Source organism: Pelobates fuscus, chromosome 4, assembly GCF_036172605.1.
Source record: "Pelobates fuscus isolate aPelFus1 chromosome 4, aPelFus1.pri, whole genome shotgun sequence".
Taxonomy (NCBI): Eukaryota; Metazoa; Chordata; class Amphibia; order Anura; family Pelobatidae; genus Pelobates; species Pelobates fuscus.
In genome coordinates this window covers 391,016,247-391,037,542 of record NC_086320.1, presented here as the reverse complement: position 1 = coordinate 391,037,542, position 21,296 = coordinate 391,016,247, and the positions used below count along the sequence as shown (strand labels likewise).

At 47.8% G+C, this 21,296-nt stretch overlaps 1 protein-coding gene across 4 annotated transcripts in view; it reads right to left on the bottom strand.

The window, feature by feature from the left end:
* The window catches only part of AGAP3 (ArfGAP with GTPase domain, ankyrin repeat and PH domain 3), a 255,558-nt gene that overhangs the window by 168,757 nt on the left and 65,505 nt on the right, over positions 1–21,296 (bottom strand). For 3 of the 4 annotated variants that reach the window (XM_063452952.1, XM_063452950.1, XM_063452951.1), the window contains exons 1-2: positions 20,670–21,296; positions 15,380–15,438 (exon numbers count right to left, since the gene is read on the bottom strand). The exon at positions 20,670–21,296 is cut by the window's right edge. In XM_063452952.1, coding sequence (XP_063309022.1) covers positions 15,380–15,438; positions 20,670–21,296 — 686 coding nt within the window. The remainder of the gene's footprint in view (positions 1–15,379; positions 15,439–20,669) is intronic. The other variant, XM_063452953.1, reaches the window with a different exon arrangement.

Genomic DNA, 21,296 nt, shown 5'->3' with positions numbered 1-21,296 from the left:
TTAGAGAGACACTGTAATACTATTTATTGATAGCGGTTAGCGCAGAGTATTAGAGAAACACTGTAATACTATTTATTGATAGTGGATAGCACAGAATATTAGAGAGACGCTGTAATACTATTTATTGATAGCGGATAGTACAGGGTATTAGAGAGACACTGTAATACTATTTATTGATAGTGGATAGCACAGAATATTAGAGAGACGCTGTAATACTATTTATTGATAGCGGATAGTACATAGTATTAGAGAGACACTGTAATACTACTTATTGATAGTGGATTGTGCAGAGTATTAGAGAGACGCTGTAATACTATTTATTGATAGCGGATAGCGCAGAGTATTAGAGAGACACTGTAATACTATTTATTGATAGTGGATAGCGCAGAGTATTAGAGAGAAACTAATACTATTTATTGATAGCGGATAGTGCAGAGTATTAGAGAGACACTGTAATACTATTTATTGATAGCGCATAGCGCAGAGTATTAGATAGACACTGTAATACTATTTATTGATAGTGGATGGCACAGAGTATTAGAGAGAGACACTGTAATACTATTCATTGATAGTGGATAGTACAGAGTATTAGAGAGACACTGTAATACTATTTATTGATAGTGGATAGCACAGAGTATTAGAGAGACACCGTAATACTATTTATTGATAGTGGATAGCACAGAGTATTAGAGAGACACTGTAATACTATTTATTGATAGCGGATAGCACAGAGTATTAGAGAGACACTAATACTATTTATTGATAGCGCAGAGTATTAGATAGACACTGTAATACTATTTATTGATAGTGGATAATGCAGAGTATTCCAGAGACACTGTAATACCATTTATTGATAGCGGATAGCACAGAGTATTAGAGAGACACTAATACTATTTATTGATAGCGCAGAGTATTAGAGAAACACTAATACTATTTATTGATAGTGGATAGCACAGAGTATTAGAGAGACGCTGTAATACTATTTATTGATAGTGGATAGTGCTGAGTATTAGAGAGACACTGTAATACTATTTATTGATAGTGGATAGCACAGAATATTAGAGAGACTGTAATACTATTTATTGATAGTGGATTGCGCAGAGTATTAGAGAGACGCTGTAATACTATTTATTGATAGCGGATAGCGCAGAGTATTAGAGAGACACTGTAATACTATTTATTGATAGCGGATAGTGCAGAGTATTAGAGAGACACTGCAATACTATTTATTGATAGCGGATAGTGCAGAGTATTAGAGAGACACTAATACTATTTATTGATAGCGCAGAGTATTAGAGAGACACAGTAATACTATTCATTGATAGCGGATAGCGCAGAGTATTAGAGAGACACTAATACTATTTATTGATAGCGGATAGTGCAGAGTATTAGAGAGACACTGTAATACTATTTATTGATAGCGCAGAGTATTAGAGAGACACTAATACTATTTATTGATAGCGCAGAGTATTAGAGAGACACTGTAATACTATTTATTGATAGCGGATAGCGGATAGCGCAGAGTATTAGAGAGACACTGTAATACTATTCATTGATAGCGGATAGCGCAGAGTATTAGAGAGACACTGTAATACTATTTATTGATAGTGGATAGTACAGAGTATTAGAGAGACACTAATACTATTTATTGATAGTGGATAGTGCAGAGTATTAGAGAGACACTGTAATACTATTTATTGATAGTGGATAGCACAGAGTATTAGAGAGACACTAATACTATTTATTGATAGTGGATAGTGCAGAGTATTAGAGAGACACTGTAATACTATTTATTGATAGTGGATAGCACAGAGTATTAGAGAGACACTGTAATACTATTTATTGATAGCGGATAGCGCAGAGTATTAGAGAGACACTGTAATACTATTTATTGATAGCGGATAGCGCAGAGTATTAGAGAGACACTGTAATACTATTTATTGATAGCGGATAGTGCAGAGTATTAGAGAGACACTGTAATACTATTTATTGATAGCGGATAGCGAAGAGTATTAGAGAGACAATGTAATACTATTTATTGATAGTGGATTGCGCAGAGTATTAGAGAGACACTAATACTATTTATTGATAGTGGATAGCGCAGAGTATTAGAGAGACGCTGTACTACTATTTATTGATAGCGCAGAGTATTAGAGAGACACTGTAATACTATTTATTGATAGCGCAGAGTATTAGAGAGACACTGTAATACTATTTATTGATAGCGCAGAGTATTAGAGAGACACTTTAATACTATTTATTGATAGCGGATAGTGCAGAGTATTAGAGAGACGCGGTAATACTATTTATTGATAGCGGATAGCGCAGAGTATTAGAGAGACACTGTAATACTATTTATTGATAGCGGATAGCGCAGAGTATTAGAGAGACGCTGTAATACTATTTATTGATAGCGGATAGCGCAGAGTATTAGAGAGAAACTAATACTATTTATTGATAGTGGATAGCGCAGAGTATTAGAGAGAAACTAATACTAATTATTGATAGCGGATAGTGCAGAGTATTAGAGAGACGCTGTAATACTATTTATTGATAGCGGATAGCGCAGAGTATTAGAGAGACACTGTAATACTATTTATTGATAGCGGATAGCGCAGAGTATTAGAGAGACACTGTAATACTATTTATTGATAGCGGATAGTGCAGAGTATTAGAGAGACACTGTAATACTATTTATTGATAGCGGATAGCGCAGAGTATTAGAGAGACACTTTAATACTATTTATTGATAGCGGATAGCACAGAGTATTAGAGAGACACTTTAATACTATTTATTGATAGCGGATAGCACAGAGTATTAGAGAGACACTTTAATACTATTTATTGATAGCGGATAGCTCAGAGTATTAGAGAGACACTGATACTATTTATTGATAGCGGATAGTGCAGAGTATTAGAGAGACACTGTAATACTATTTATTGATAGCGCATAGCGCAGAGTATTAGAGAGACACTGTAATACTATTTATTGATAGTGGATAGCGCAGAGTATTAGAGAGACACTGTAATACTATTTATTGATAGCGCAGAGTATTAGAGAGACACTAATACTATTTATTGATAGCGCAGAGTATTAGAGAGACACTAATACTATTTATTGATAGCGCAGAGTATTAGAGAGACACTGTAATACTATTTATTGATAGCGCAGAGTATTAGAGAGACACTGTAATACTATTTATTGATAGCGCAGAGTATTAGAGAGACACAAATACTATTTATTGATAGCGCAGAGTATTAGAGAGACACTGTAATTCTATTTATTGATAGCGCAGAGTATTAGAGAGACACTGTAATACTATTTATTGATAGCGCATAGTACAGAGTATTAGAGAGAGACACTGTAATACTATTTATTGATAGCGCATAGCGCAGAGTATTAGATAGACACTGTAATACTATTTATTGATAGTGGATAGTACAGAGTATTAGAGAGACACTGTAATACTATTTATTGATAGTGGATAGTACAGAGTATTAGAGAGACACTGTAATACTATTTATTGATAGTGGATTGCGCAGAGTATCGCTAAGCGCTGACACTGTGCTTGGAATGTTTCACAGGGGGATACACGCTAAGCTCTGAAACCGTGCTTGGAATGTTTCACAGGGGAATACTCGCTAAGCTCTGACACCGTGCTTGGAATGTTTCACAGGGGAATACTCGCTAAGCGCTGACACCGTGCTTGGAAGGTTTCACATAGGAATACTCGCTAAGCGCTGACACCGTGCTTGGAATGTTTCACAGGGGAATACTCGCTAAGCGCTGACACCGTGCTTGGAATGTTTCACAGGGGAATACTCGCTAAGCGCTGACACCGAGCTTGGAATGTTTCACAGGGGGATACTCGCTGAGCGCTGACACCGTGCTTGGAATGTTTCACAGGGGGATACTCGCTAAGCTCTGACACCGTGCTTGGAATGTTTCACAGGGGGATACTCGCTAAGCTCTGACACCGTGCTTGGAATGTTTCACAGGGGGATACTCGCTAAGCTCTGACACCGAGCTTGGAATGTTTCACAGGGGAATACTCGCTAAGCTCTGACACCGTGCTTGGAATGTTTCACAGGGGAATACTCGCTAAGCGCTGACACTGTGCTTGGAATGTTTCACAGGGGGATACTCGCTAAGCGCTGACACCGTGCTTGGAATGTTTCACAGGGGAATACTCGCTAAGCGCTGACACCGTGCTTCGAATGTTTCACAGGGGAATACTCGCTAAGCGCTGACACTGTGCTTGGAATGTTACACAGGGGAATACTCGCTAAGCGCTGACACCGTGCTTGGAATGTTTCACAGGGGAATACTCGCTAAGCGCTGACACTGTGCTTGGAATGTTTCACAGGGGAATACTCGCTAAGCGCTGACACCGTGCTTGGAATGTTTCACAGGGGGATACTCGCTGAGCGCTGACACCGTGCTTGGAATGTTTCACAGGGGGATACACGCTGAGCGCTGACACCGTGCTTGGAATGGTTCACAGGGGGATACTCACTAAGCGCTGACACTGTGCTTGGAATGTTTCACAGGGGAATACTCGCTAAGCGCTGACACCGTGCTTGGAATGTTTCACAGGGGGATACTCGCTAAGCGCTGACACCGTGCTTGGAATGTTTCACAGGGGAATACTCGCTAAGCGCTGACACCGTGCTTGGAATGTTTCACAGGGGGATACTCGCTGAGCGCTGACACCGTGCTTGGAATGTTTCACAGGGGGATACTCACTAAGCGCTGACACTGTGCTTGGAATGTTTCACAGGGGGATACTCGCTGAGCGCTGACACCGTGCTTGGAATGTTTCACAGGGGGATACACGCTGAGCGCTGACACCGTGCTTGGAATGTTTCACAGGGGGATACTCACTAAGCGCTGACACCGTGCTTGGAATGTTTCACAGGGGAATTCTCACTAAGCGCTGACACCGTGCTTGGAATGTTTCACAGGGGAATACTCGCTGAGAGCTGACACCGTGCTTGGAATGTTTCACAGGGGGATACTCGCTAAGCGCTGACACTGTGCTTGGAATGTTTCACAGGGGGATACTCGCTGAGCGCTGACACCGTGCTTGGAATGTTTCACAGGGGATACTCGCTGAGCGCTGACACCGTGCTTGGAATGTTTCACAGGGGAATACTCGCTGAGCGCTGACACCGTGCTTGGAATGTTTCACAGGGGATACTCGCTAAGCGCTGACACCGTGCTTGGAATGTTTCACAGGGGGATACTCGCTGAGCGCTGACACCGTGCTTGGAATGTTTCACAGGGGGATACTCGCTGAGCGCTGACACCGTGCTTGGAATGTTTCACAGGGGGATACTCGCTGAGCGCTGACACTGTGCTTGGAATGTTTCACAGGGGGATACTCGCTAAGCTCTGACACCGTGCTTGGAATGTTTCACAGGGGAATACTCGCTGAGCGCTGACACCGTGCTTGGAATGTTTCACAGGGGAATACTCGCTGAGCGCTGACACCGTGCTTGGAATGTTTCACAGGGGGATACTCGCTGGGCGCTGACACCGTGCTTGGAATGTTTCACAGGGGGATACTCGCTGAGCGCTGACACCGTGCTTGGAATGTTTCACAGGGGAATACTCGCTGAGCGCTGACACCGTGCTTGGAATGTTTCACAGGGGGATACTCGCTGGGCGCTGACACCGTGCTTGGAATGTTTCACAGGGGGATACTCGCTGAGCGCTGACACCGTGCTTGGAATGTTTCACAGGGGGATACTCGCTGGGCGCTGACACCGTGCTTGGAATGTTTCACAGGGGGATACTCGCTGAGCGCTGACACTGTGCTTGGAATGTTTCACAGGGGAATACTCGCTGAGCGCTGACACCGTGCTTGGAATGTTTCACAGGGGAATACTCGCTAAGCGCTGACACCGTGCTTGGAATGTTTCACAGGGGATACTCGCTGAGCGCTGACACTGTGCTTGGAATGTGTTTTAGCAGCGGTTTATTTCTGCTCATATATTGTCATACTGTTATCACTTGTGTCTCTCCCATTGCCTTGGACTGGAATAAACAAAGTATATACAAAATGTCACTGCCACCCCCCTGGGATAGAGAGAAATACTCCTTATAACGGTGTTGGAATGTCTATGGAAAGTTTATTCAGAATGTTTTTATTGATTTTTAGGTTAAGCAGGATTACAACTCGTCAGATAGACATTCAATATAGATCAATGCATTTCCTAAGGCTTGTCAACCAATTACATAGAGAGATCATGTTGTGATATGACATGGCTATTACAGTACTAAATCAGAGTTGAAAATAGGTTTAGCAGTTCTGCAGGTTCATAGACATTTGTTATGTATGGATTATACATAATACCTGCAAGTCATTTCTAAGGTATTGAAGTTAAAGGGACACTATAGTCACCTGAACAACTTTAGCTTCCTGTAAAGAGGGCCCTATTTAGGCTCTTTATTGCAAGTTCTGTTTAATTAAGATTTTCTTATCCCCTGCTATCTTAATAGCTTGCTAGACCCTGCTAGACAGGGTTGATGTTCCAGGAGGGATAAGCCAAATGGCTAATGATTTAGGTAGACTAGAAAAATGGTCAGAGTTGTGGCACCTGACATTTAATGTGGATAAGTGCAAGATAATGCATCTTGGACGTAAAAACCCAAGGGCAGAGTACAGAATATTTGATAGAGTCCTAACCTCAACATCTGAGGAAAGGGATTTAGGGGTGATTATTTCTGATGACTTAAAGGTAGGCAGACAATGTAATAGAGCAGCAGGAAATGCTAGCAGAATGCTTGGTTGTATAGGGAGAGGTATTAGCAGTAGAAAGAGGGAAGTGCTCATGCCATTGTACAGAACACTGGTGAGACCTCACTTGGAGTACTGTACACAGTACTGGAGACCCTATCTTCAGAAGGATATTGATACCTTAGAGAGAGTTCAGAGAAGGGCTACTAAACTGGTTCATGGATTGCAGGATAAAACTTACCAAGAAAGGTTAAAGGATCTTAACATGTATAGCATGGAGGAAAGACGAGACAGGGGGGATATGATAGAAACATTTAAATACATAAAGGGAATCAACACAGTAAAGGAGGAGACTATATTTAAAAGAAGAAAAACTACCACAACAAGAGGACATATTCTTAAATTAGAGGGACAAAGGTTTAAAAATAATATCAGGAAGTATTACTTTACTGAGAGGGTAGTGGATGCATGGAATAGCTTTCCAGCTGAAGTGGTAGAGGTTAACACAGTAAAGGAGTTTAAGCATGCGTGGGATAGGCATAAGGCTATCCTAACTATAAGATAAGGCCAGGGACTAATGAAAGTATTTAGAAAACTGGGAAGACTAGATGGGCCGAATGGTTCTTATCTGCCGTCACATTCTATGTTTCTATGTTTCTATGCAAGAGCCTCCTGTATGTGATTAAAGTTCAATTTAGAGATTGAGATACAATTATTTAAGGTAAATTACATCTGTTTGAAAGTAAAACCAGTTTTTTTTTCATGCAGGCTCTGTCAATCATAGCCAGGGGAGGTGTGGCTAGGGCTGCATAAACAGAAACAAAGTGATTTAACTCCTAAATGACAGTGAATTGAGCAGTGAAATTGCAGGGGAATGATCTATACTCTAAAACTGCTTTATTTAGCTAAAGTAATTTAGGGGACTATAGTGTTCCTTTAATACAAAAATCAAACAAAATTTGAAAATAAAATTAACAGGAATCTAACATGGTCAGTGGTCCTTGAGAAGGCTGCTCAAATCAGTTACTGTTATTTTCATGAGAAAGGATAATCACCCTCCTAAAGTTATCAGGTAATGCCTATTGATTACCAGTGGTTGTCATGGATGTTTTCAAAGTATGGAGCCTAGGTATCTCACAGTATGGAGCCTAGGTATCTCACAGCATGGAGCCTAGGTATCTCACAGCATGGAGCCTCTCCCAGTATGGAGCCTAGGTATCTCACAGCATGGAGCCTAGGTATCTCACAGCATGGAGCCTAGGTATCTCACAGCATGGAGCCTAGGTATCTCACAGCATGGAGCCTAGGTATCTCACAGCATGGAGCCTAGGTATCTCACAGTATGGAGCCTAGGAACCTCACAGCATGGAGCCTAGGTACCTCACAGCATGGAGCCTAGGTATCTCACAGCATGGAGCCTAGGTATCTCACAGCATGGAGCCTAGGTATCTCACAGCATGGAGCCTAGGTATCTCACAGCATGGAGCCTAGGTATCTCACAGCATGGAGCCTATATATCTCACAGCATGGAGCCTAGGTATCTCACAGCATGGAGCCTAGGTACCTCACAGCATGGAGCCTAGGTATCTCACAGCATGGAGCCTAGGTACCTCACAGTATGGAGCCTAGGTACCTCACAGTATGGAGCCTAGGTATCTCACAGCATGGAGCCTAGGTATCTCACAGCATGGAGCCTAGGTGTCTCCCAGTATGGAGCCTAGGTATCTCACAGCATGGAGCCTAGGTACCTCACAGCATGGAGCCTAGGTATCTCACAGCATGGAGCCTAGGTACCTCACAGCATGGAGCCTAGGTATCTCACAGCATGGAGCCTAGGTATCTCACAGCATGGAGCCTAGGTATCTCACAGTATGGAGCCTAGGTATCTCAAAGCATGGAGCCTAGGTATCTCACAGCATGGAGCCTAGGTACCTCACAGCATGGAGCCTAGGTATCTCACAGCATGGAGCCTAGGTATCTCACAGCATGGAGCCTAGGTATCTCACAGCATGGAGCCTCTCCCAGTATGGAGCCTAGGTATCTCACAGCATGGAGCCTAGGTATCTCACAGCATGGAGCCTAGGTATCTCACAGCATGGAGCCTAGGTATCTCACAGCATGGAGCCTAGGTATCTCACAGCATGGAGCCTAGGTATCTCACAGTATGGAGCCTAGGAACCTCACAGCATGGAGCCTAGGTACCTCACAGCATGGAGCCTAGGTATCTCACAGCATGGAGCCTAGGTATCTCACAGCATGGAGCCTAGGTATCTCACAGCATGGAGCCTAGGTATCTCACAGCATGGAGCCTAGGTATCTCACAGCATGGAGCCTAGGTATCTCACAGCATGGAGCCTAGGTATCTCACAGCATGGAGCCTAGGTATCTCACAGCATGGAGCCTAGGTATCTCACAGCATGGAGCCTATATATCTCACAGCATGGAGCCTAGGTATCTCACAGCATGGAGCCTAGGTACCTCACAGCATGGAGCCTAGGTATCTCACAGCATGGAGCCTAGGTACCTCACAGTATGGAGCCTAGGTACCTCACAGTATGGAGCCTAGGTATCTCACAGCATGGAGCCTAGGTATCTCACAGCATGGAGCCTAGGTATCTCACAGCATGGAGCCTAGGTATCTCACAGCATGGAGCCTAGGTATCTCACAGCATGGAGCCTAGGTATCTCACAGCATGGAGCCTAGGTATCTCACAGCATGGAGCCTCTCCCAGTATGGAGCCTAGGTATCTCACAGCATGGAGCCTAGGTATCTCACAGCATGGAGCCTAGGTATCTCACAGCATGGAGCCTAGGTATCTCACAGCATGGAGCCTAGGTATCTCACAGCATGGAGCCTAGGTATCTCACAGCATGGAGCCTAGGTATCTCACAGCATGGAGCCTATATATCTCACAGCATGGAGCCTAGGTATCTCACAGCATGGAGCCTAGGTATCTCACAGCATGGAGCCTAGGTACCTCACAGCATGGAGCCTAGGTACCTCACAGCATGGAGCCTAGGTATCTCACAGCATGGAGCCTAGGTACCTCACAGTATGGAGCCTAGGTACCTCACAGTATGGAGCCTAGGTATCTCACAGCATGGAGCCTAGGTATCTCACAGCATGGAGCCTAGGTATCTCACAGCATGGAGCCTAGGTATCTCACAGCATGGAGCCTAGGTACCTCACAGCATGGAGCCTAGGTATCTCACAGCATGGAGCCTAGGTACCTCACAGCATGGAGCCTAGGTATCTCACAGCATGGAGCCTAGGTATCTCACAGTATGGAGCCTAGGTATCTCACAGCATGGAGCCTAGGTATCTCACAGCATGGAGCCTAGGTATCTCACAGCATGGAGCCTAGGTATCTCACAGTATGGAGCCTAGGTGTCTCACAGCATGGAGCCTAGGTGTCTCACAGCATGGAGCCTAGGTATCTCACAGCATGGAGCCTAGGTACCTCACAGCATGGAGCCTAGGTACCTCACAGTATGGAGCCTAGGTATCTCACAGCATGGAGCCTAGGTATCTCACAGCATGGAGCCTAGGTACCTCACAGCATGGAGCCTAGGTACCTCACAGCATGGAGCCTAGGTACCTCACAGTATGGAGCCTAGGTATCTCACAGCATGGAGCCTAGGTATCTCACAGCATGGAGCCTATGTATCTCACAGCATGGAGCCTAGGTATCTCACAGCATGGAGCCTAGGTATCTCACAGCATGGAGCCTAGGTATCTCACAGTATGGAGCCTAGGTATCTCACAGCATGGAGCCTAGGTATCTCACAGCATGGAGCCTAGGTATCTCACAGCATGGAGCCTAGGTATCTCACAGCATGGAGCCTAGGTATCTCACAGCATGGAGCCTAGGTATCTCACAGCATGGAGCCTAGGTATCTCACAGCATGGAGCCTCTCCCAGTATGGAGCCTAGGTACCTCACAGCATGGAGCCTAGGTATCTCACAGCATGGAGTCTCTCCCAGTATGGAGCCTAGGTACCTCACAGCATGGAGCCTAGGTATCTCACAGCATGGAGCCTAGGTATCTCACAGCATGGAGCCTAGGTATCTCACAGCATGGAGCCTCTCCCAGTATGGAGCCTAGGTACCTCACAGCATGGAGCCTAGGTATCTCACAGCATGGAGCCTCTCCCAGTATGGAGCCTAGGTACCTCACAGCATGGAGCCTAGGTATCTCACAGCATGGAGCCTAGGTACCTCACAGTATGGAGCCTAGGTATCTCACAGCATGGAGCCTAGGTATCTCACAGCATGGAGCCTCTCCCAGTATGGAGCCTAGGTACCTCACAGCATGGAGCCTAGGTATCTCACAGCATGGAGCCTAGGTATCTCACAGCATGGAGCCTCTCCCAGTATGGAGCCTAGGTATCTCACAGCATGGAGCCTCTCCCAGCATGGAGCCTAGGTACCTCACAGCATGGAGCCTAGGTACCTCACAGCATGGAGCCTAGGTACCTCACAGCATGGAGCCTAGGTACCTCACAGTATGGAGCCTAGGTATCTCACAGTATGGAGCCTAGGTATCTCACAGCATGGAGCCTAGGTATCTCACAGCATGGAGCCTAGGTATCTCACAGCATGGAGCCTAGGTATCTCACAGCATGGAGCCTAGGTATCTCACAGCATGGAGCCTAGGTATCTCACAGCATGGAGCCTAGGTATCTCACAGTATGGAGCCAAGGTGTCTCACAGCATGGAGCCTAGGTATCTCACAGCATGGAGCCTAGGTATCTCACAGCATGGAGCCTAGGTATCTCACAGCATGGAGCCTAGGTATCTCACAGCATGGAGCCTAGGTGTCTCCCAGTATGGAGCCTAGGTATCTCACAGCATGGAGCCTAGGTATCTCACAGCATGGAGCCTAGGTATCTCACAGCATGGAGCCTAGGTACCTCACAGCATGGAGCCTAGGTACCTCACAGCATGGAGCCTAGGTATCTCACAGCATGGAGCCTAGGTATCTCACAGCATGGAGCCTAGGTATCTCACAGCATGGAGCCTAGGTATCTCACAGCATGGAGCCTAGGTATCTCACAGCATGGAGCCTAGGTATCTCACAGCATGGAGCCTAGGTACCTCACAGTATGGAGCCTAGGTATCTCACAGCATGGAGCCTAGGTATCTCCCAGTATGGAGCCTAGGTATCTCACAGCATGGAGCCTAGGTATCTCCCAGTATGGAGCCTAGGTATCTCACAGCATGGAGCCTAGGTATCTCACAGCATGGAGCCTAGGTATCTCACAGCATGGAGCCTAGGTATCTCACAGCATGGAGCCTAGGTACCTCACAGTATGGAGCCTAGGTACCTCACAGTATGGAGCCTAGGTATCTCACAGCATGGAGCCTCTCCCAGTATGGAGCCTAGGTATCTCACAGCATGGAGCCTAGGTATCTCACAGTATGGAGCCTAGGTATCTCACAGCATGGAGCCTAGGTATCTCACAGCATGGAGCCTAGGTATCTCACAGCATGGAGCCTAGGTATCTCACAGCATGGAGCCTAGGTATCTCACAGCATGGAGCCTAGGTATCTCACAGCATGGAGCCTAGGTACCTCACAGTATGGAGCCTAGGTACCTCACAGTATGGAGCCTAGGTATCTCACAGCATGGAGCCTCTCCCAGTATGGAGCCTAGGTATCTCACAGCATGGAGCCTAGGTATCTCACAGCATGGAGCCTAGGTACCTCACAGCATGGAGCCTAGGTATCTCACAGCATGGAGCCTAGGTATCTCACAGTATGGAGCCTAGGTATCTCACAGCATGGAGCCTAGGTACCTCACAGTATGGAGCCTAGGTACCTCACAGCATGGAGCCTAGGTACCTCACAGCATGGAGCCTAGGTATCTCACAGCATGGAGCCTAGGTATCTCACAGCATGGAGCCTAGGTACCTCACAGCATGGAGCCTAGGTATCTCACAGTATGGAGCCTAGGTATCTCACAGCATGGAGCCTAGGTATCTCACAGCATGGAGCCTAGGTATCTCACAGCATGGAGCCTAGGTATCTCACAGCATGGAGCCTAGGTATCTCACAGCATGGAGCCTAGGTATCTCACAGCATGGAGCCTAGGTGTCTCACAGCATGGAGCCTAGGTGTCTCACAGCATGGAGCCTAGGTGTCTCACAGTATGGAGCCAAGGTGTCTCACAGCATGGAGCCTAGGTATCTCACAGCATGAAGCCTAGGTATCTCACAGCATGGAGCCTAGGTATCTCACAGCATGGAGCCTAGGTGTCTCCCAGTATGGAGCCTAGGTATCTCACAGCATGGAGCCTAGGTACCTCACAGCATGGAGCCTAGGTATCTCACAGCATGGAGCCTAGGTACCTCACAGCATGGAGCCTAGGTATCTCACAGCATGGAGCCTAGGTATCTCACAGCATGGAGCCTAGGTATCTCACAGTATGGAGCCTAGGTATCTCAAAGCATGGAGCCTAGGTATCTCACAGCATGGAGCCTAGGTACCTCACAGCATGGAGCCTAGGTATCTCACAGCATGGAGCCTAGGTATCTCACAGCATGGAGCCTAGGTATCTCACAGCATGGAGCCTAGGTATCTCACAGCATGGAGCCTAGGTATCTCACAGCATGGAGCCTAGGTATCTCACAGCATGGAGCCCAGGTATCTCATAGCATGGAGCCTAGGTATCTCACAGCATGGAGCCTAGGTATCTCACAGCATGGAGCCTAGGTATCTCACAGCATGGAGCCTAGGTATCTCACAGCATGGAGCCTAGGTACCTCACAGCATGGAGCCTAGGTATCTCACAGCATGGAGCCTAGGTATCTCAGCATGGAGCCTAGGTATCTCACAGTATGGAGCCTAGGTACCTCACAGCATGGAGCCTAGGTATCTCACAGCATGGAGCCTAGGTATCTCACAGCATGGAGCCTAGGTATCTCACAGCATGGAGCCTAGGTATCTCACAGCATGGAGCCTCTCCCAGTATGGAGCCTAGGTATCTCACAGCATGGAGCCTAGGTACCTCACAGCATGGAGCCTAGGTATCTCACAGCATGGAGCCTAGGTATCTCACAGCATGGAGCCTAGGTATCTCACAGCATGGAGCCTAAGCATCTCAAAGTATGGAGCCTAGGTACCTCACAGTATGGAGCCAAGGTGTCTCACAGCATGGAGCCTAGGTATCTCACAGTATGGAGCCTAGGTATCTCACAGTATGGAGCCTAGGTACCTCACAGCATGGAGCCTAGGTATCTCACAGCATGGAGCCTAGGTATCTCACAGCATGGAGCCTAGGTATCTCACAGCATGGAGCCTAGGTGTCTCACAGTATGGAGCCTAGGTGTCTCACAGTATGGAGCCTAGGTGTCTCACAGTATGGAGCCTAGGTGTCTCACAGTATGGAGCCTAGGTGTCTCACAGTATGGAGCCTAACTGTATGTCTGAGCCAGTAACTTTAGTCTATTAATCCCCCTCGAGGTACCCTGGCAGCCACTAACTACGGATAGTAAACATGTATGAAAACAAAAATAACAATACATTTTCTTTAAAAACATAAATAATAATTTTGTAGACACCATATGCACCTGCAATCGGAGTCTGTGTCTATTCTGCTTAATATAAAATTCTAGGAATTGGGCCTAGAAGAAAGGTGTTAAAAAGAAAAAGGTTCACCGGTCATGGGGTGTGTAGGTAGAATGTCAAAAGAATGTTTTATGAGAAGCGAGTGTCCAGTTTTTTCACATAGTAAATGAATAGAAAAGTTTGCTAATTTAGAAACATAGAATGTGACGGCAGATAAGAACCATTCGGCCCATCTAGTCTGCCCAGTTTTCTAAATACTTTCATTAGTCCCTGGCCTTATCTTATAGTTAGGATAGCCTTATGCCTATCCCACGCATGCTTAAACTCCTTTACTGTGTTAAAAATGGGAGGTAAAGACAAGTAGAACATGGAATGAAATGAAGGGAGGCGAGTGTAACGAACCCTGATGTGGTAGCTAGTTGTTCGTCAGTTTTATCCGAACTGCTAAGAGAAAGAATGATTATAGCTCGCCGTTCGGTTCTTCGTTCGTCAAGTTTTCCAGAGTAGATGAAGCGCTTTAGCTGAATTTCCCCAAATAAGTAATCAGATACCCAAACATCAGGCAAATGTCACGGTTCTCACCACAACATCCAGACTGCCAGACGAGGTCATCCCAGAATCCTGGACCTGCTGTTTTGCCTCTGAGCCACTATACAGCTCTAATACAACATTTATGTGCATAGCTGCTGCTCCCAGCAGCCGATCTGTAAGTATGATTTTTATGCAACCTGACTGGAGTTGTTTAACTATGTCTCTTGTATCCGAAAGAGAACAGATGCCTCAAGGGGCAACTTTTTTTTTTTAGAAGACAATGGGTTATAGCTTCAGTAAACCTATAAACACCTAAGCGTCCCCAGGTTGAAGGGTGGCTCGCTAAGACCAATCATTGCCACATTAATACCATACATGTCCAAGTCTGAAGGACCACATATATTGTGTAGTTTATATGAATTTGCCGAAGCTGGGCCCCCAATCTAAATCCCTCGCTCACACGGCTGCACACTGTAGTGTTTATGGTGTCTGAAGTGTTCCTTTACCAAACACTGATAGAACTAGGGCAGCTTACCACTTTCAGCTCTGGGACGGATCTGCTCAGAGTCCACTCCTGACTGTTCACAAATGAGTCTAAAAAAAGAAAGGGAGAAGGATTATTGTTTATAACAGTCTCGCCTTGGTCTGGTTGGTGCACTACTCTCTATATTAATATACATGAACAGATCTAACACAGAAAGGGAACAACTGTATTTTTCAGAATATAGGTTGCAGTCTTCTAACCCCAAAGATCACTATCACCAGTCCAGTCTGTTTGTAGAGGAGGGTCGGGAGACACAAGTCTGTAACTCCAATGGATGTAGACTAAGCAAATTCCTCCACAAACCCGCTCATTCATTCATTTTGCTGTGGGTTATCCCACCCACAAATTCACACACACACTGCATCCCCTCTACACACCCACACGCGCCGCATCCCCTCTACACACCCACACGCGCCACATCCCCTCTACACACCCACACGCGCCGCATCCCCTCTACACACCCACACGCGCCGCATCCCCTCTACACACCCACACGCGCCGCATCCCCTCTACACACCCACACGCGCCGCATCCCCTCTACACACACACACGCGCCGCATCCCCTCTACACACACACGCGCCGCATCCCCTCTACACACACACACGCGCCGCATCCCCTCTACACACACACACACGCGCCGCATCCCCTCTACACACACACACGCGCCGAACCCCCTCTACACACACACGCGCCGCATCCCCTCTACACACACGCGCCGCATCCTCTCTACACACACACACACACACTGCATCCCCTCTACACACACACACACACACACTGCATCCCCTCTACACACACACACACACTGCATCCCCTCTACACACACACACACACTGCATCCCCTCTACACACACACACACACACTGCATCCCCTCTACACACACACACTGCATCCCCTCTACACACACACACACACACACACTGCATCCCCTCTACACACACACACACTGCATCCCCTCTACACACACACACACACACTGCATCCCCTCTACACACACACACACACACTGCATCCCCTCTACACACACACACACACTGCATCCCCTCTACACACACACACACTGCATCCCCTCTACACACACACACACACACACTGCATCCCCTCTACACACACACACACACACTGCATCCCCTCTACACACACGCACTGCATCCCCTCTACACACACACACACACTGCATCCCCTCTACACACACACACACACACGCGCTGCATCCCCTATAAACATTATACATCCCCCATATGCATACACACACACACACACACAACATACATCCCCTACCTACACACACTATATTATCTATACACACACACATCCTCTACACCCCCAATACCCAGAATGATACATCCCATGTGCGCGCAAACACACACAATACATCCCCTATGCACGCACACACACACACACACACAATACATCCCCTATGCAAACACACTCACACACACACAATACATACACACACACACAATACATTCCCTATGCACACACACACGATACATTCCCTATGCGCACACACACGATACATGATACATCCCCTATGCGCGCGCGCGCACACACACACACACACACGATACATCCCCTATGCACAAACACACACGATACATGATACATTCCCTATGCGCGTGTGCACACACACACACACACACACACACTACAGCCGCTATGCACACACACACACACACACACACAATATATCCCCAATATATCCAACTTATTCCGCAGGGCTTTACAATATTATAAATGGGAAATTTAACAATAATTGAGACAATTACAAAATGTTACAAGAACACTTCTGCCCCTAGCCTATCAGTCCATGTTACCCAGCACTGCCACCACCAGCCTGTCGGTCCATGTTACCCAGCACTGCCACCACCAGTCTGTCGGTCCATGTTACCCAGCACTGCCACCACCAGTCTGTCGGTCCAGGTTACCCAGCACTGCCACCACCAGCCTGACGGTCCATGTTACCCAGCACTGCCACCACCAGTCTGACGGTCCATGTTACCCAGCACTGCCACCACCAGTCTGACGGTCCATGTTACCCAGCACTGCCACCACCAGCCTGTCGGTCCATGTTACCCAGCACTGCCACCACCAGCCTGTCGGTCCATGTTACCCAGCACTGCCACCACCAGCCTGTCGGTCCATGTTACCCAGCACTACCACCACCTGAGGTTGAGCAGTGAGTGAGGTCGGGTGGTTGGGCAGCGAGTGAGGTCAGGCAGCGAGTGAGGTCAGGCACAGGGGGGCATAGGTTGCCAAGGGGGGGACTGCCTGGTAAGCAGATCGTGGCGGAGGTGAGTTGGTGCTCTGCGCTAGGCTGAAAGCCGTTCCGACATCCCATGCCGCCGCAATGGCTTTAAATTTCATTAATACAGGGACTGCATGGAACGCCGTAATAGCATTTACTTTAATTCCAAATAATATATATATATATATATATATATATATATATATATATATATTACCATGTGGCAGATACACCCCAAATGAAAACATACATGCATTTAATTACACATTTGTCCATGGGTGTATATCTAAAAACAGCTGTAATAAACTGCAGATCTCTTGTCTGCAGCCTTTATAACCCCGCCCACACTTTCTGTGTCTGTCCAATCACAGACTCCCCAATGCAGCGCAATGAGAAGTCTTTGCAAGGCAGGTGCCCTGAGCCATTGCTGCCTCTAGAGGTTAGCTGAAGCTAACCAAACCAGGAAGTGTTGTCTGCGTGAGAGCCAGTGGGTGTAACCAGGTTCATTTATAAAAGTAATAATTTCTAAAAAGAAGGGGGTAAAAAGTACACACTTGTTTACTCATAAAGCACTTGGCAAGATAAGCAGCTCAGTTTTTTGGAGTGGCCCTTTACAGATGCTCTCACAGAGGCTCTGCACACACTGCTCCCATCCCAAACACAGGCTCTGCACACACTGCTCCCATCCCAAACACAGGCTCTGCACACACTGCTCCCATCCCAAATACAGGCTCTGCACACACTGCTCCCATCCCAAACACAGGCTCTGCACACACTGTACTCCCATCCCAAACACAGGCTCTGCACACACTGTACTCCCATCCCAAACACAGGCTCTGCACACACTGTGCTCCCATCCCAAACACAGGCTCTGCACACACTGTGCTCCCATCCCAAACACAGGCTCTGCACACACTGCTCCCATCCCAAACACAGGCTCTGCACACACTGCTCCCATCCCAAATACAGGCTCTGCACACACTGCTCCCATCCCAAACACAGGCTCTGCACACACTGCTCCTACCCCAAATACAGACTCTGCACACTGCTCCCATCCCAAATACAGACTCTGCACACACTGCTCCCATCCCAAACACTGGCTCTGCACACACTGTGCTCCCATCCCAAACACAGGCTCTGCACACACTGTGCTCCCATTCCAAACACAGGCTCTGCACACACTGTGCTCCCATCCCAAACACAGGCTCTGCACACACTGTGCTCCCATCCCAAACACAGGCTCTGCACACACTGCTCCCATCCCAAACACAGGCTCTGCACACACTGCTCCCATCCCAAACACAGGCTCTGCACACACTGCTCCCATCCCAAATACAGGCTCTGCACACACTGCTCCCATCCCAAACACAGGCTCTGCACACACTGTGCTCCCATCCCAAACACAGGCTCTGCACACACTGTGCTCCCATCCCAAACACAGGCTCTGCACACACTGTGCTCCCATCCCAAACACAGGCTCTGCACACACTGCTCCCATCCCAAACACAGGCTCTGCACACACTGCTCCCATCCCAAATACAGGCTCTGCACACACTGCTCCCATCCCAAACACAGGCTCTGCACACACTGCTCCAATCCCAAACACAGGCTCTGCACACACTGTGCTCCCATCCCAAACACAGGCTCTGCACACACTGTGCTCCCATCCCAAACACAGGCTCTGCACACACTGTGCTCCCATCCCAAACACAGGCTCTGCACACACTGTGCTCCCATCCCAAACACTGGCTCTGCACACACTGTGCTCCCATCCCAAACACAGGCTCTGCACACACTGTGCTCCCATCCCAAACACAGGCTCTGCACACACTGCTCCCATCCCAAACACTGGCTCTGCACACACTGTGCTCCCATCCCAAACACAGGCTCTGCACACACTGTGCTCCCATCCCAAACACAGGCTCTGCACACACTGTGCTCCCATCCCAAACACAGGCTCTGCACACACTGTGCTCCCATCCCAAACACAGGCTCTGCACACACTGCTCCCATCCCAAACACAGGCTCTGCACACACTGCTCCCATCCCAAATACAGGCTCTGCACACACTGTGCTCCCATCCCAAACACAGGCGCTGCACACACTGTGCTCCCATCCCAAACACAGGCTCTGCACACACTGTGCTCCCATCCCAAACACAGGCTCTGCACACACTGTGCTCCCATCCCAAACACAGGCTCTGCACACACTGTGCTCCCATCCCAAACACAGGCTCTGCACACACTGCTCCCATCCCAAACACAGGCTCTGCACACACTGCTCCCATCCCAAACACAGGCTCTGCACACACTGCTCCCATCCCAAACACAGGCTCTGCACACACTGCTCCCATCCCAAACACAGGCTCTGCACACACTGTGCTCCCATCCCAAACACAGGCTCTGCACACACTGCTCCCATCCCAAACACTGGCTCTGCACACACTGCTCCCATCCCAAACACAGGCTCTGCACACACTGTGCTCCCATCCCAAACACAGGCTCTGCACACACTGCTCCCATCCCAAACACAGGCTCTGCACACACTGTGCTCCCATCCCAAACACAGGCTCTGCACACACTGTGCTCCCATCCCAAACACAGGCTCTGCACACACTGTGCTCCCATCCCAAACACAGGCTCTGCACACACTGCTCCCATCCCAAACACAGGCTCTGCACACACTGTGCTCCCATCCCAAACACAGGCTCTGCACACACTGCTCCCATCCCAAACACAGGCTCTGCACACACTGTGCTCCCATCCCAAACACAGGCTCTGCACACACTGTGCTCCCATCCCAAACACAGGCTCTGCACACACTGTGCTCCCATCCCAAACACAGGCTCTGCACACACTGCTCCCATCCCAAACACAGGCTCTGCACACACTGTGCTCCCATCCCAAACACAGGCTCTGCACACACTGTGCTCCCATCCCAAACACAGGCTCTGCACACAGTTTCACCCTGAATATGCAAAAGTGCTGCTGCAACCTCCACTCCAAGGAACGGCTCTCCTTAAGCTCCTTACCCCCACAGTTTCTGCACGCTTTGCTCCCTGTCCGTACCATCCCTAATAGCACAGGCTCTGCAGCGATGTTGCCCTGTCCATTATGGCTGGAGTGGGATGTGCCATACTCTTTCTTGCGGAAGGGTCCTGTAAGCAGTTTCCAGAGGCTGTGACCCCCTTCCTTGGTCTTTGCCACGGGATTCCCTGTATTCAGCAAGTCCCTTCGTGAAGATGCAGTGTGTAAAGAGGATGTGTCACCTTCACTCCGGCTTCGCACTCTGCTCTCACAGAATTCGCCCATTTTCCTAGACTCAAAGCCGCGACGTACTCGGAAACTGAAGCTCTTGCGCAAAGAGGAAAAATTCCTTCGTGGCTGCTGTTCAGGTGCTTTGTTCCCAAATACATTCCACCTCTGGCTGCTCCACAAGGATGTTCCTCTGAGAAACCCAGAGCTTCCACTGCGGGTAAACCTGTTCGTACTGGGTATTCCTTGCCCTCCAAGACGGTTTATATCCAGGACACTCATGCTCAGTGGTCGATGCTGAGACATATTTGCACCCGTGTACAGGGGTGAATCCGGTGATCGTCTGTCTACCACGGGCTCGCATCGTCGAACTGTTTTTTGTCGAAGAAAATCCAATATTCCAC